This window comes from Bombus fervidus, chromosome 2 (assembly GCF_041682495.2).
Source record: "Bombus fervidus isolate BK054 chromosome 2, iyBomFerv1, whole genome shotgun sequence".
Lineage (NCBI taxonomy): Eukaryota > Metazoa > Arthropoda > Insecta > Hymenoptera > Apidae > Bombus > Bombus fervidus.
The window spans coordinates 22,715,565-22,733,268 of NC_091518.1; the positions used below are offsets into that span (position 1 = coordinate 22,715,565).

The 17,704-nt window shown below is 42.2% G+C and overlaps 1 protein-coding gene across 1 annotated transcript; it reads right to left on the minus strand.

The window, feature by feature from the left end:
- Positions 1–461: 461 nt before the first annotated feature.
- Positions 462–17,371, minus strand: Lana (laminin subunit alpha). Its single transcript, XM_072022647.1, has 20 exons — positions 16,953–17,371; positions 14,637–14,783; positions 13,266–13,673; positions 12,974–13,187; positions 12,657–12,866; positions 12,297–12,569; positions 12,076–12,213; positions 11,695–11,967; positions 11,036–11,335; positions 10,788–10,946; positions 7,622–10,704; positions 3,832–7,509; positions 3,123–3,660; positions 2,938–3,033; positions 2,649–2,849; positions 2,408–2,574; positions 1,945–2,187; positions 1,716–1,875; positions 1,404–1,631; positions 462–1,329 (listed from the first exon to the last, which is right to left on the minus strand). The coding sequence occupies exons 1-20, from the start codon at positions 17,166–17,168 to the stop codon at positions 1,061–1,063; spliced, it is 11,001 nt and encodes a 3,666-aa protein (XP_071878748.1). The 5' UTR covers positions 17,169–17,371; the 3' UTR covers positions 462–1,060.
- Between the last annotated feature and the right edge of the window lie 333 nt (positions 17,372–17,704).

A 17,704-nucleotide genomic window follows, 5' to 3' on the forward strand; every position in this document is an offset into this window, starting at 1 on the left:
TGTGAGCAATTTTATATACAGTTTGATAGTTGTCATAATAGATTTCGTTTTACGTATTTCAAGTCATTTGATATAGTATCGTTTATTTGATAGTATGTTCGCGCGTATTACAATGCTATAGAATCTTCGGGCTCCACTGTCGGTATTATCGTCGAGGAGAATGCTATAAAGTTTAAATGACGAATTAAAAGGAGCACATTGCATTCTCTGTTATATTCGAGTCACTTAAAAGAGTACAAAATTATTTTGCTTATATATTTTTTAATCATGTTACTTTCTTTATTTAGCGTCTTCATTTTTCTAAATGTCTTTATGTTTACAAAAAAGTCACAAAGCTTCTTTATCAATAGCACAGAACTTTTTATAATTTTCATTATGGTATAAAATAGTTTTCTTTGGTTGTGTATTACAATACGTTCTATGTATTAATACGTATTAATACGTATAAGTATATATCGCTATCACTTCGTTTTCTTCCTTTTCTTTTTTTTTTTTTTTTCGTAGGAAACTTGTAATTCGCCTAATATGAATTATGGTAAAATAGCTTACTTGGATGTTTAAATAAACGTCGATGGATGCGTAGTAGGGAATAATACGTAGCTCTATTTTCCACCGTAAAAAGTGGTAAAAACGACGTTCAGTCTTATGTGTATTCGAACGAGATTGTACGCTTATTGAAAATTTTATTCTTTTGCATGATATTTCTCGAGAATTTGTATCAGAAGGCATATATTACGATTGTTCGATAGTACCCTCGAAATTTGAATACATTGGTAGCTAGGCCCTGAGATATGGCTGTTTATGTCCGATGATTTTTAATTTATTCCCTATTATTCTCGAACAATTATCTTAAATACTTAAAATGCTAGAATAAACATTTCTTATTTAAAAAATGAACTGGCATCATATAACGTCGTATATATAAGTCATTCTTTTTTTTTTTTTTTTTTGGTTAAAAAACAACATTTGAAAATTGATTGGCAAATGGTTGCAAAAAAAGATTCGCAACGTTACGTTGATTGATTTTAAGTGCACTTTTAAATGACGTTCTTGGAGATTCTTATATCGTTGGGCATACTCCTGCGAGGACTTGTCCGTAAGCACGTTCGGGGCTCATTTGGATAGCTCTCATATTGATTTGAATGTTTCTGATACACCCCACGTATTGTGCTTGCGAGCTACTTCCACGTAATCTTTTTCCAAGCATCGGATGACCGCCGATAAAGATCGGATGCTTCGACAGAACTCCCGCCACATTTTTCCCGCCGATTCCTGGCTCAGCTGCCTTATAGTCAACTGATAAGAGCACGGCATTCTTCTGTTTCACAGCTGTGCAAAAGAAACGGCAAAAAGTTATTCACTTTCTTCGTCCTTTTTTTATCGTGATAAAAATGAAATATTACCTCGAATATTGTGCCAATTGCCATCGCACAAGGAATTCGGCTTCGTTGGTTCAAACGAAGTTTCTATCGAGCCTTTTGCCGTCTTAACAAGGAACTTCACCGTTCCGTTAATCATTTCTAGGACCAAGTAATCCCGTTTTCCATGGACAGATAGCAGGTGACCAGAAGTGGAACGCGGTTTAATGTCCATTTGGATGTCGACTGTTCTGCCAACTGTGAACCTGTCCACTAGAATCGTATTGTAGAATTAGAATTCGTTATACAAAACTTGATCGATATATAGTCGATTATTTAAAACTGTACTATATGTACCTGCTCTGAACAGATTACTACCATTACCCGGATAGAAGAACAATCCTGATTCGATTCGTTTTGAACATGGGATTACACCCACTTTATTTATAGGCTCACCAACCGGTTGACCATTCACCATGAAGTTTCCTAAACATCCATTGAAGGTGTGATTCATACTCTGAAATTAATAAACAAATTCTCATTAAAAAGCAATGAAACATCTATCAGGTAGATAATATTCACTTACGATCGTATTAAGAACTTTGTTGGACATGTCCTGTGACACCCCTCCTACGTAGAACGGCGGGCTAACATTCATGGTTTCCGTTGTTCCTTGAGAAGATCCGGTAACAGCATCATCTTCGTCTACGATTAGTTGTCCATGGTTTCCTTGCCTTTTAAATATCACGATATGCCATTCATCGTCGTTTATTTTTCTATTGCTGACTAATATAGCTGGTCCACTTCCACAATCAAATTTGTAATAAATCTTGAAAAAAATATATGACGATTATTAGACATAATGTAATTCAAATTGCGATCGATCCGAATTTTCTAAATTTGTTTACACGTAAAAGAAGCTGATAAAAATTGTTATTGATGTTACAATAGATGAAGAGGCTTTATCTCGAGTATATGTTTCCGAATCAATACCAATTACCTGACATTGTAATCGATGCCAGATTTTGTATCGAACATCGACACTTTACCTTTCCTTCGTTGATATACACGGCGATCAAATTCTGATTGGTAAGGTCCGACGTATAGAAAATGATTCCCTCGTCGGCCATCGTTTTGATAGCGATTTGGAAATCGTAGTCGTTCTTGTATCTACCGTTTAGAGATCTGTATTCTAATCTGCTGTTTCTCGCAGTACCTGAAAACGATGCCATTCTTTCACCAAAATTCCTCGTTTCGCGTATTTTTCAAAATCGCGCGGAAATATCATACCGAAACGCCAGGCATTTTCCATGTCAGGATCCGTAGCCGGGTAATATGGTAAACGACATTCGTCGATGTGCAACGGTGTGGTTCTTTGAGTGGAAGTAGTAGCCTCTGTGGTTGTAACGAAATCATCGTGATGATGGCCGCGTCCTTCTATCGTAGGTTCTTCCTCGTCCGTGTCCTTATCGATATCAACGTCGATGATGTCTAACAATATCGAGTAGCGCGTTATAGATCAGATTACACTCCTCGTCGTACTTATTATTCATATTATTACTTGTAACATCGTACTCACTAATCTGGGTAGATACTTCGACGTTGTCATCTGGACTTTCCGTGGGCAACAGAGGAGGCGGGACGTTCGGTTCTGGTTCAGGTTTCGATGGTACAGCTGTGCGTATGTAGATATATTTATGTGTATTAATTTAACGCTTCGAAAGTTTCAGCTTAATTATCATTTTAAAAACGTCAATCGCTTACACGATGGATCACCCAGCTTGCACTTTCCAAGGAGAGCGTGAGGCCTTTCTGTCGTGTTGGCGAAATTAACGATGACACCGTTCAACGTTGCATCTCCGATACAACCGATAAACGGCGTCATCGCGCCAGTCGGAGGTATACCAAAGGCAGTCGGTAAACCACCGATATACAAACTGCCATAAGGTATGTTGAGTAGGGGTGTATCCAGATCGGAACTGTAATTCTTGGTATCATCGATGTCGAGCTTGAGAGAATCGGTTGAATGCGTAGCCGTGACTACGTGCCACTCGTTGTCGTTGAACTTGATGCCAGTGGATGTTGTTCGCAGTTCCTGGCCCTGACTATTGAAAACGAGAACACCGTCGATCAGCGACAAATAGCTAACTACGCCTTTCTCATGATCGGTCACGTAGAAGATCAAGCCGTCGTTTGCCAAAGTTTTGAACTTTAGGTTCACTTGAAGACTGTTCGGCACGGAGATGTTGTGCCATCTTACATAGCCGGATACGTTCTCCTCGAAAGATACCAAGCTTACAAACTAAACAAACAAGTAAAAAATATGTAATCGAAGCAAAACGACTGTTAGATTTTTAATTAACACGGCCACACAGCACGAAACAACGAGAAACAAAAATTTTGTAATTTGTTAAATTAATTTTTTGTTTGTTAAAGATCATCAATTTGAATAGTTTTACAAATGTTACATTACCCGTACTGGACAGGCAGGTACCACACCAAATGCCTGAATGTTGCGAGTCAGATCGACTATGGTATCTAGAATAACCACATCGTCGATGCAACCTTCGAAACCTTGGTTAGTGACAGGCTCGTAGGGATGTTTAGCATTCGGTGGATATCCTCCAAAATAAATGTTATCCGAAGACACCAAGTTCTTAGTATTTCCTTCCGCTTTGCTTTTCACCACGTCCACGCCGTCCATCTTTAGAACGCCCGTCTTCTCGAACCTGAGTGCTTCTAGGTTGTGCCAGTTTCCATCGTTGTACTTGTTCCAGGATTTCAAGCTGATTCCACCTTCCCCGAGATCGTACTGATAGATCACGTGGCCGTCTCTCATTTCCAAAGCCAGGAACTGTTTACCTTTACCCATTAGGTAAATCAGCCCATTTTCCGCGAACGTCTTCAAGTTTAATTTAATGCTGAATTTCCTGCTGTCCGGTGAAATCTGGAAATCTCTCTTGCTTAAGATAGCGTATCCGTGTTTATCGAATCTGTAACCGGTACTGGGTTGGAAGTTGATCAATTTGTCCCTTTCCATGGCAATCTTGTCGTTATTTTCACCGTCGATGAAATTCCAGAAGGAGACCGGCGTGTCTTCTCCTATTACAAGTTCTTCCATTTCGCCTTCGAACGAGGACGCAGTGACGGCGTTCTGCATGTTAAAGGACGGTGGATAACCACCTACGAATAATTTCGATTGTTCCTGGTCCAAATCGAATATCGTGTGCGAGCCAGGTAACACGTATCCTTTCTCATAAAGTCGATCTTTACCTTCTCCGATATCTTCTCGCACAATTAGTTTTACGTTGTTTCCGGTTCTCTCGACGATTATTTGACGCCACTTATTGTCCGATACGAATTTATTGTTGATGATCTTCTCGGGACCGGATCCGAAATCGACGATCAGTACCGGATAACCGCTTTCGATCAGCAACGCCATGAAATCATGAGTTTTCGAGCGTGGTAATTTGGCGTTCTCCTCGTTTCCTAGATATAGTAGAAAGCCGTTTGTCGTGTTCGTTCTGAAGTACAGAGATATCTTGGAAGACGTGGCAAGCAGAGGAAGGTTTTCGGGATTCTTCAATTCTAGCGTGGTATTCCTGTAGAAGGTCAATCCGACCTTGTAACGATCCGCAAGTTCCCTGGCGTTCGCAATTTTGTTCTTTAACGCCTCGATCTTACCCTTCAAATCGTTTCCATTGGTATCTATCGACTTTTGATTCGCGTTCAAATCGCTTAACAATTTGGCAATGTTCGGCAGGTACTTATCGACGATGTCGAGCACTTGCTTCTTCGCCTGGGATATGTCGCGAGTCGATTCCGAAATGTTTTTCGATAGCTGTTTCGTTTTCTTCAAATCTTCGGGAATTTGATCAACGGCATTCGTGTTATCGACGGAAAGCTTGATATTTTTCTCCACCTCTGTCACCTGATTCATAGCGTCTTGGGCCACCGTCGAAGAAGGGGCTTCGATATTACCAAGAATCTTGTCGATGTAATCCAACAGCTCGTTGTTGCGTTTATTCTGCTCGGAGATCATGGTGGAATGCGTTCGAGCATCGCTCAAATCCACCTCGGGTTTGCCCGTTGTCTTCGACAGTGTATTCTGGGCCGATTCTAGCAAATTCACAGCCACGTTTCGCGAATCCAGCAACCTCTGCTCGATACCGTCCGACAGGGTAGTCGCGTTATTCGCCGCAACAATCGCGTCGTCCGCAGCTTCGCGAGCAGCTTCGATCGCCGTTCCTATATTTCTGTAGGCGGAAACAGCTTTCACGGCATCGGTGTTCCTCGTATCCGTCAAAATACTATCCAGATCCAAGGAACGATTATAAAGACGTTCGGCATGGTAGTGCGCGTTTTGCACGGGATTAATTAGAACTACCAATAGTTTGTCGTTTTCTTCGATCGTTCTATTTAACGTATCCGTAGAATCGTCTATCACGTTTTCCCTCAATAGTTTCGTGTTACGATCCGCGTCGCGGAGATATTCGCTGGCATTTCCGTTCAATTCCTCTCCGGCCATTAAATCTTCCTTCGCCTCTGCGGTAGAGTTTTTCACCGTGTCGAAGTTGCCGGTCTCAGCCGCGATTCTGTTTTCCTGATTCAATCTATCCACGACGCTAGCCAGCTCTTGAGCCTTCCACGTGATTTCCAGAAGATCGTCCATTTTGTCCGACACGTTCCTCACCTTGTTGCTCAGATTATCCGCGATGGAGGATAAATTGCTGACTGGTACGTTGTACTCGTTCATTTCCGACACGAGAATGTTGGCCTGGTCCGCTTGATCCGTTGCACGGTCCCGGAAACCGACGAACGATACCCCTTTGATCTTTTTCAGAATGTCTGTGGCCTCTTTTAAGGCACTGTCCACTTTGGCTCCAGCGCCCAATTCAATGTTCAAGGCCAACGATTCTACTTCGGAAACGGTCGATCTCACTAGGTCTATCTCCTTGATTACATCTTCCTCCAGAAGATTCATGTTTTCCAAGGTATTCTCAGCCGCGAGCTTCCATTTCTCGCTGTCCTCCGCGGTATAATCGATCTCGCGTTTCTGATTCGAAACCTCCGTCTCCAATCTCTTCACTTCTTGCTGCAACGGCAGGAAGTTTACTCTGTTGGGGTCCAGAAGTTTCACTTTAGGATACAAGTCGTTTACCGTGTCGTTGACGAACTTTAGTCTTTGATTGGTGAAGTAGCTCTCAGCCACTGTGCTGAACTCTGTGAAAACAGGATTCAACAAATCCGATAATTCGTCCGTGACGTCCAGCAAGTTTCCGGTACAGGAGTCGCAAGCGAAGCAACCTTGCCCCGGAATCAACACGTTCCTATACGGGCAATGATCACATTTCTCCCCGATGACACCCGGTAGACAACTACACTGGCCGGTAGTGGCGTTACAAGACACCCCGACAGAGTAGCCGATGTTACATTCGCAAGAGGTACATCCGTCCGGTCCGTAATTCCAGTAACCCGAAATACATTGATCGCATCTGCGTCCAGTGACGCCAGGTTTGCATCGACATTGGCCGGTCTCGTCGTCGCACTGACTACTTTCAGAGGCAATTCCACAATCGCACGCTTTGCAACCTTCGCACGTGTCGTAGCCATAGTGATCGTCCGCGCAATGATCGCATTGCTCTCCGACCACGTTCTCGTGACAGTAGCATTGACCGGTGTAACTGTCGCAGTGTTTCATTCCGCATTCTTTACACGAACAGGTGCGGCAATCTTTTCTTTCAACGGCATCGCCGAAAAATCCTGGCGCGCACAGATTACAAGCTTCTCCGTAAGTGTTGTTCAAACAACGTAAACACTCTCCGGTCCTGGAATCGCAGGAACCCACTTGGTTGGTATCGATGTTGCCGGAACATTTGCACGGCTTGCAATAGTCGCCGTAAACTTCGGGGTTTCCGTAGAAACCGGAAACGCAGGACTCGCAACGGGCGCCATAATAACCGGCAAGACAGTCGCAGCTTATTTTATTTCCTTCCTCGTTCACCTCGCAACCGGTGGCGAAATTGTTGGATGGGAAGGGCAGAGGACAGGCACAAATCAGACAATCGGTTGGAGTTCCTCCGGTAGCGTTGCCGTAGTAGCCTTGCTTGCAGAGTTCGCAATGATCACCCGTCGTGCCGTCTTTACAGTCCTACGGTAAACGGAGATAATAACCATTATCTAGATTTTTGCAAAATTTCGTGAAATTTAGCCAAACCCTTTTAGCTAACTCAATGTATCTTTCGATTATCGAATTAACTTACCAGACATATGCCAGTTTCCACGTCGCAAGTATCCGCGTGCCCGTTGCACTCGCAACTAACGCAATAACCACCATGGGGTCCAGAATCTACTCTGTAATATCCTGGGGCACATTCTTCGCACGAAAGTCCTTCGTAATTCGGCGGACACTGGCACTGCTCGACGCCACTGGCTGGAACGTTATACTGCGGTGAATAGGTCTCCGTAGCTACGTCCATGATCACGTTCGACAAAGAGGCTGTAATACTGGGGTTCCAGTACGTAGCTCGGATGTATATTCCTCGAAGATCCTCCAGTACCACCATCAGCTGTTCCCTCGTAGCGCTTAAACGATTCTCGGTTATAAAGTTCGTTTCGATCAATTCCAGGGACGCTTCGAAATTCGTGAACGACGGTGGCTGCTCTTCGGCGTAATGAAGCAACGTTGTGTCGGCACCTTGAAGAATCACGTCAGCCGCGCTAATTGCCTCGCCAAACGGCCCGGTGCTATAGTACACGGTATAATTCAGGAAACCTCCATAGGAAGTCAACTTTTTCCACAGATAAGTCTCTGGCGCCGAGAAATAAACGACTTTTCCGAAAGTGTCGTTAGCGGTGAGACCGATAGCGATACTCGTCAAATTGAACTCTTGCGGTATTGTTGTCAGGTACGTGATATTTCCACTCTTCTCGTTGGACAGAGATAATTCCCAATTAGTCATATCGGACACCTGTACCCTGTACAAGTTCGCCGACGCACATCTGGTAGTTTTTCCAAAACAGAAACACTTGGTACAACCTTCCTGATTGTTCTCCTGAATATTAAAGGTACCCTCCTTGCACACGTCGCACGCCAATCCTTGGACATTCTCCTTACAGAAGCATTCTGCCGTGTATTGATCGCAGATATTCGCAGTGGTTCCCCTGACGTCGCAGTCGCATTTCTCACAGTGCGGGAACTGGGAATATCCAGATCGACACTTGTCGCATTGTCTTCCTACCACGTTCTCCTTACATTTGCAGTTGCCATTCAAGAAGTCGCATTGCAAATCTCCGTCGATTACACCGAGAGGAGAACAGTTGCATTCTTCGCAGCCGACGATCGGATGGAATCCATAGGTTCCCACTTCGCATTCATCGCAACGTTCACCGATAACCCTTGGTGGACAACTACAAGCACCTGTTTCCGGCTCACAGAGGGCCGTGCTGGGACAGCTGCAAGGTTTGCAGTTGGGGAAACCATAGAATCCGGTTTTGCAGATCTCGCATCGTCTTCCAATAATGTTTGCCTTACACGGACATTGTCCACCGAACTTTTCACACTCGAGGCTTATGGATCCATTGATGTTACAGTTACATGGTAGAGCACGATTGTTGTAATTGGCCGTTAAGGAGAAGATCGAGTCGCGACAGAAACCTTCCTCGGTGATGTTGATGTGGAAGTGGTTGTATCCGCACTTCTTGATAAACTCCTTCGTCTGATCGAACTGGATCTTCTTTAAGATCTTTTCGTTGTACTGTTCCGTTGGAATAACCAGGATATAATCCAGCCAGATACCTTTGCTGTCGCTCTCTTTGAAGGTGATCATAAAGTTTTCGATCAGTTGGAATCTGATGTTACCGTCTTCCTGTTTCACCACGCTGCGACATCCACTGTTGCTGGGACAGTGGGGAACGGACATCTTTGCCTCGTAGAATTTTCCATTTTGCACCAACACGTCGAGCTCGTATTCCGGATAGTTTGGTTGATAGTATTGCACGACGAAAGTATAATCTCCAGGCTGTAAAACTTTTGCGTGAATATCCACCATTGTATTCTTATCATCCAGATAAATCAATTTAGTATTATTATCGTAAATTCCAAATGGTCTATTCTCAGATTCGGCAATCGTGCTGCTGCTTTCGAATTCGATTTTCTTCGCGTCTGCTGCTCCGGGGAACTGACCTTTCACGCACTTTCCGTTCTTTCTAACGCATATAGATTTTGGTTTGACATAATCCAAGGACCACCGATTGTAAGGAATAGCAACGACGGAGTCAATGGCCACGTTCGACGCAGGATCTCCGGTTAAAATCAAGCTGATATAGTTCGAAGGGAAATTCATCGTAGCTACTCTGCCGTAAGTGTCGGTCACTACCTGTCTGCAAATACTGGTGTACTTGCATGGATACAGAGTAGCCTTTCCCTTTCCAACTGTATTTGCTTCTATCAAAAGAGTCGACGTGGCGTTCTCATCTTTCGGTGACACGTATGTAACCAACAGGACGTGCAGACCGGGTTTCGATATCCTTAAGTCAAAGTGTATCTCTTCTTGTCTCTCGTTGATCAACGGAACTTCCACTTTGTCGATTTCACGCAGGATATCTCTGTCCATAAAATATTCAGTCAGGGGGATTCTGACGTCGTTTTCGTTCAAGAAACCGCCAGCTCCGTGAACAGAGTCGAATATCGTCAGATCGGGGTAACCGTAGTGTCTACAGAGTCCCTTGTAACCAACCTCGCAAGGAATATTCACGTTTTGAGTTAAGATAGTTGCTTCGTAATATTCGGATGGAAGCAGCACGAAGTAATCGAGGAAAAGGCTATTCTTGGTGGCGATACTAACGTACCAGTAGCCTGGATTCATAACCATAGCCGAAGGAAGATTACCTTGTGGTCCTGCGACGGTCACGAACGATGGTTTTACGGTTGGCTTGAAATTGACCTTAAACTGTTGCTCTACCTCCAATGGATTTTCTGGGGTGATGGTGATTGTTCCAAGGATCGGCTCGTTGTTCGGATTCACGTACTTCAAAACCATTCTATAGAGGGACGACTTTTGAATAAAGACATGCAGAATGATCTCGTCTTGAAGGGCAGAGAACACCGCGTATCCCTTCCAACTGTATCCTGGGAAGTGATCTTCGGTGAAACCGTAACGGACAGGGCTGTTGCTAGGTGTCCTTCCATCCTCTGCCTCGTATTGAAATTGATGAAGAGTCGGGAAATAGTGGGCTTTTAAGGGTTCCTTGCAAGTAAGACCAGTGACGCGTGGCTGACACTGGCATTGGCCAGTTAGTTTATCGCATACCGAATTTACAGAACCACCAATGTCGCAAGCACAATCTAAAACCAAAGATTTACGTAATTACGCGATTCGTTGAAATAATTCTGGTTACTGGCGCGTAATATACGATTTAATTACATACCTGTACAGCCGAAGAAATTGCTCTCTTGAAGATTGTACGTACCATCCACGCACTGATTACAACTCCTGTCGGTTACTCCAGGTTTACAGATACACTGGCCATTCTTCGTGTCACACTCACCGATATTTCCAATGACACCCGGTATATTACACTGACATTCTTAAAACAAGATAAAACGACACGAAGCAATTACTTTCATCGCTTTATATTTGCCGATCGTATCTTGAAAATTTCGTCGTTCCATTTACCTTCGCAACCCTGAGGATTGTAAGCCTGTAAATTCCAATAGAGCGGCTTACACTGGTTACAGATCCTACCCTCGACCCGATCCTTGCATTGGCAAAGTTCACCGGCGGGCAAGGAGCCGCATCCCTGGAACGTTTCTACCACGCCCGCTGGATCACAGTTGCAACCCTCGCAAGTGGGGAAGTTATAAAAGCCTTCTTTACACTGACTGCACCTGCCGCCGTCAAAATTCTCCCGGCACTGACATTTACCCTCCGCGTCGCAAGACGCGCCAATCGAACCGTGGCTGTCACAGTTGCAGGCTACGATTGCGATAAAGGATTATCAGTTTCGGTATCAGCTTCTTCTAGCAGTTTTTTACTTGTATTACCAATATTGCTTTGGCTGGATGATAATAAGCTTAATTATGAATTACTATCCTGGTATTCGTCGTTATTAAGAGACATTGAACAATCCTGATGTAAAGCCAGCGTATTTGCTACGATCATGTTCGCGGATTTTGAACTTGACCAAAGCTTTTTACTTTTCTTTAAGTTAGAAAAAAAGAAACGCAACTAGGCAGCGTTTCCTTACTACGCATCGTCAGAAGCGGAGTAGAGGAAACACTGCAAGCTCATGAGCTTAAGTGAACACGGCAGTTATAAAGAGAAATCTTACGTACCTATACATTCCGGATACATGTAATATCCAGGGCTGCACTGATCGCAGGTTCGTCCAGCGAAATTAGCCAGACAAGAACATTTTCCTACGGCGTCGCAGCTAATAGACGACGACCCTGTTAAGCTACAGTTGCAAGGCCTGCAATTTGGAAACCCGTAATACCCATTGATACACTGATCACATCTGGGACCGCCGTATCCTTTCTTACACAGACACCAACCATCCGTTTTATCGCAAACTCCAGGTTCGGTTCCACGTGCGTCACAATTACAGACTAGACAAACAACGTTAGATATTTATAATTTTAAATATCTTATATCTTATAAATTTATAATTTTACTCATTTTCTTTTTTTTTTTTTTTTTTTTTGGGATACGCTTACATGTACAGGAAGGGTAATTATAGTAGCCATCTTCGCAAATGTTGCACGTCCTTCCGCCATAATTATTCTTGCAGGTACAGTTGCCAGAAATTACGTCACAGTTATCGTTGAGAGAACCCAAGGAATTGCATTCGCAGGCTAGAAATTTTGTAATCGATTATAACACAAATTACGTTATATAATGAAATTCGTTGCGGATAGAAACGCTCCGGTTTACTCACGTAAACATTCGGGGAATTTATAGTAGCCCTGCGCGCAGAGGTTGCAATAATGACCGGCATAGTTCGACTTGCACGGACAAGATCCATCTATAGCCTTGCAATGATCTCCGTGTGTCCCATTGCTATAACACTGGCAAGGAACACAATTTGGATAACCATAATATCCATAGCTGCAACTGTCGCAGTTAGGCGAAGTGTATTCTTTTCGACATTCGCATTTGCCGGTGGCATCAGCGCAATTTCCAGTCAGATTAAATCCGTCGCATTGACACGCTATTGAAAAACGAAAACCAACGATGCAAATGATATTTTCTAATAACGTTTTAAGAAAATCATTGGCCGAACGAGGTTGTGACTCACGTTGACAAACATCGGTTGCATTCAAAGGTTTGTTCCGCGGCCTGTAGAACATCGGTTTGCAACGATTGCAGTTAATTCCTTCGGTGTTGTCCCGACAGTTTTTACACACACCGCCACCCTCGTAGTTACCGTGAATATCCAACGACAAGTGTTTCTCGTCCACTTCCGTGTCGTATTCACACTCGTCCGAATGGCCGAAACAATTGCAAGCTACAAGAAGTAACGATCTTTTTATTTCATCGAACAAAGTGACTTTCGGTTTAAAGCGAACGGACAACGGACAGGTAGTACGTAAGAAACAAAAAAATTATTCTCACGTTCGCAAGTGAATTTCTTAAACGCCGTAGACTGCCGCCACTTCTTCTGCTCAAATCCTTTGCAACAAGTCGCACATTGCGCTCCACAAGTGTTATGTTGGCATCTGCAAACGAGTTTCTTCGGCATTTTTGGATCCAGTATATCGCAAGTATCCGCGTGGCCATTGCACATGCACCGACCTCCGATACTGATATCTTTGATGGAATAAAAGTACTGAAATACAAGAAATTTATCTGTAATCGTTCGTTTCGACTTTCACGATAAAATTTATCAAATTTCGAGAACACTTACTCTTCTGGTCACGGTCGGATCCTCCCGCACTAAAGACATCAAATGCCCCAGTAAATTTTTCGTTCTTAAAAAACGAAAACGAACATTCGTCGCTCGTGTCCATTCTTGCAACAAGGTGGAATTGAAGTAATGTTTCGCGGATGGACGATTATTCAGAATGGAAATCGGTATCTCGCCACCCTCCAGCGGCACGATTTGAGAATATTCCGTCGTACAGATGACACTATCGTCCCTGGTGATCGGTTTATAACTATCCACGCCGAAGTAAGTTAGACAATCGTTAGCGGTATCGGAAAAGTATTGCCAAGGGGTATAGGTCTTTCCATAATCTGTTGATTTTTCAAGTACCCAGAGTCCGGGTCTCGGCGAATTTGCCATTTTGACGTACACGTAAGCCACGTGAAATTCCTATGAAAAACATTTTACCAATTTTTATTTATTCAAATCTAGATCAATTAGAAATTGATAGGACGAATTTCTATTTTGTAGAAAAGTAACGAAAGAAAGGCATAAGTAAGTTAAGAGTTTTCGCTATTCTGTAAAGGATGACGTTTAATATCGATATAATACGTGCCTCGTTTTCTCGCTACCTAGAAACAATACGAAAGCATAGGACTTTTGTAGCAAGAAACGAGGAACATGTGTGTCGAACTCCGCAGTTTTTGGAACGTTAAATTCGTGCCTCCCCCCGTTTCCGGACACGTGGTCGAGAGTATACGAGAAGAGAGAAAAAAAAAAAAAAAAGAAAGAGAGAGAAAGAGAGCACGTTAACGCAGCGTAAATGAGTCTTAAGAAGTTGTTTAACGAAAAGGCAATAACCCCGTGTCTACGACAAGAACACGTATCCATAGCCTATCGAATTCTAATTTCTCTTATTAGCTATCAATTTTTTAGCATATCGTGGATTTAATTTCTCCTGGTTTTCTTTCTATTTAGATTTAGAAGTTGAATAATCGGATATCGAACAGATTGAACGAACGAAAAGAACATCTATTCGCTGTACCATTTACCCTGCTCCCTGAAACCCGTGTTTTCTATTGTCCTCAGGAAATGATGCGAAGATAATTCTTTTCCGTTTCGCAGGAAAACGCCTACCGCGTGATAAAGCAATTTGTTACAGATAAAATACTTATTCCACCATTATTTCAGACTCATAATTTCCTGTTGGCGTCGATTCTCTTACTTTCTGCTTACACATTTTTATTTCTCGATATCTGGTCGCTCGATTCCATAAAAATGGAAAAAAAAATAACTGATCAAACGTATCGCCTTTGGAATCTGTTAGCTGTATTTCGTCGATCTCAGATTCGCTACTTCGGACACTTATCCATAAAATATTGTGTTAAAATTTGCAATTTTGTTTACACTTACTTGCTCAAAATTGATCGTCAGATTCACTTCGTTGTACTTCATTCCTCTGGAAAGCGGTGGTGACTGCCACCAGGTTTCCATTCCATCGACCGCGTATTCCGGTGGATGCTTTTTCTCGGGGTTGTCCGCATCGCAGTAATCGCATACCTAGATATCGACAACGCTATTATCGTGCTTCCACAAATTTTCAAACTACGTTCAAACGTAGAACATACATCGAAACGAAAGGAAAATCCTCGCTCAACCATGACATCTCGATAGTCGAGAAACATACTTGCTGTTCATTTAGAGTCATTTTTTATTCACGCCTACGCTTTCGTATGCGCGTATGTCGAATATATGTATATCTATTAATATAAAGTTCAACGACCAAACATTTCCAAGATCTCAACGATACATAGAAATCGCGCGATCTTGAAATTTAAATAAAAATTCTCCGATTTAATTCTCCGTGTAACGTGTTCGATTTTTAAACGCGACTAATATCGAATAATTTTTACGGAGGCTTCTACGAACAGATTAGATTTTTTCTAAGAATCTTTGTGGGACATCCGTGTCAGTTCGACCGTCCGGAATTTGAAAAGACAAAATGGTCAAGTGTTATCGAGAGGTCACTCTTATCGGTAACTCCTTATCGGCCCTCTCGCTTCTAGTCTACATGGCATTTTCTTTCGCCCGCATAAATAGATACATACACGTAATGCCATAGAACCGAGTCAGTGGCCACTGACCCATTCGGAAATCCCGAATTTATGAATTGTCTAATAATATCGATTGTTCTACGATCAGCGTAAAAAGCAGTCCGCTATTAGAACGAAACGAGCGTAAAATGAACACGCAGAGAAAGGAAAAATAACTTTTTCCGGTTAACGTAAAGACAATCGATCGTTTTAAATATTGCGCGACTACGAAATCGGTCATCTGATTTATTATTTCCTGCTTGATAAGGAGAACTCGGTTTTGCGATATACTACTACCAAGAAATACAAAGCCATTAACAGCGATAAAGATAAAATAATCGTGGCAAGTTCTTCATTCGCTACAGACCTGTATACATTTTTTAACGAATCTTTAAAAATATTTACAATTTGCTAGGAAACTGTACTCTCGCGTTAAGATTCGTATTACGATTGTCCCCTCGCATGCGTTACACCGATTCCAAGAAACCCTACTAAAGAGCAGAGTATGGTCAAAGGTACTTGGATACCGATAAAATAAGATTTATTTGATAATTGGACAATTGCGAGCAATAGTATTGAAATTTCTTATGATATACAGCGATTTATAGTATATATATATATATATATATATATATATAGCACGCATTGAAAAGGTAACGTAAGTAAAAAATTACGAAATAGATTCTACTAGATTCGCTAATGTAATTTTAGTAGTATTAAATATTTTGAATCTTGATCTTAAAGGAAACAAAATTACATTGTATTATACATATGTAACGTGTACATATGTATACATATGATAACAATATTAATTATTCTTGGTATCAGTAAATAGATGAATAAAATGCATAACTTGTGTATAATTTCACTCACATTTCTTCGTATAAATAATTTGTATGAACTTCCCTTATCGCAATTCCAACAACGATAAGTTGATACGTGCATGCTAAGACTAACATCTATATTAAATTACATATAACGATGATAAATCTTCATGCGTTAAAAAAAAATATGTATAAAAAAATACGTACACACACACACAATATAAAGCAATATAGATAAATATATATATATATATATATATACTATATAATATATATTATATTATAGCATCAAAAATGACGATTTACAAAGATTTGAATTCTCTTTAGTTACGACGGTCGATATTTTTTAGGATTACAATCCTTTTTGCTCGCGATTTATAAAAGCCTACATAATAGATATTTCCGTTCCATAAAGATGGAAAAGAGTAGTTGAGTAAGCGGATGGTTGCCCAAAGAGTGATAAACTCTTGCACTCGAAGGACCAAATATAGATAAAAATTGGTCGGAGACGGTGACATAGCCTATTCCAACTAAACGATTCAAAGCAAACGACATGCGTTCTTAGATAAATATCAAATATCTTTCGTTTCGGTAAGAAACGAACAAAGTACATCGAAATTTACGAAATATTTGCAATAACTTGGCGATTCAAATTCAAGTCCTTATTCGGTATGTCTTTTTATACATTTTGCGATACCTTAAGGTATCTTCTCATTCGCGATTTAATATTACTAACTAAAAGAAAAAGAGAACAAATATGTTTGTTAAGTAAAGGTCAAAGATATAGAAAGAGAACGCAGATGTATACCAACCTGACCCTGTATCAGATTAATGTCCTCGTGTTGATCAGCGTTCGCGCCGACGAGCTTGCAATAGAGTTCCGGGCCGGGGGTGTCGACGCCACACGTGGCTGACGCGATAATCTCCTTGCCCTCGGCTAGATTGAAATACGGCGGCGTCAGGATTTCGTTTCTCGTTTGGTGGACCAGCAAGCTGGCCAACGAAGCGACCAGCAACCACCTCGCCATCCTGACGGTGCACCGATTGAGCCCGCCACTGTCGGCACCTCTGGTGTTTCGTCCTTTAACGCGGCGTGTTTTCTTGAAACTATCGCGGCCCCTTTTCTCTTTTTCTCTGTCCCCCCTCTCACTCTCGTTCCTTCTTCGGCAGAATGCGACGAGAGAGACGCGAAGAACTTGATGAAGCCCGGGCAGCTTCTCGGTGTAGACTGACAGGCCGGAGGTCATCGAGGACTGCCGATCCGTGGTAGAGGGGCAGTGGGGGTGGCGATTCTAGAACGATGGTCCACACACTTCGAAACCATATGCCATTCCGTACCCCTACACATGTGCATGCTGTTTCTGCCCAGCAGTACGAACTATTGTCTACTCTTTCTCTCGATCGCCGAATCGCTTTGATCGCCACTGTACGTCTATTCGCGAACAAACAAGAGGAATAACGTTCTTCGAGATGCCGATTTCGAGATACACGGTACATAGTTATTCAAAACGATTAAATCCATCGGTCGAAAACGCATGGTTCTCTTGATTTCACGCTTGTATTT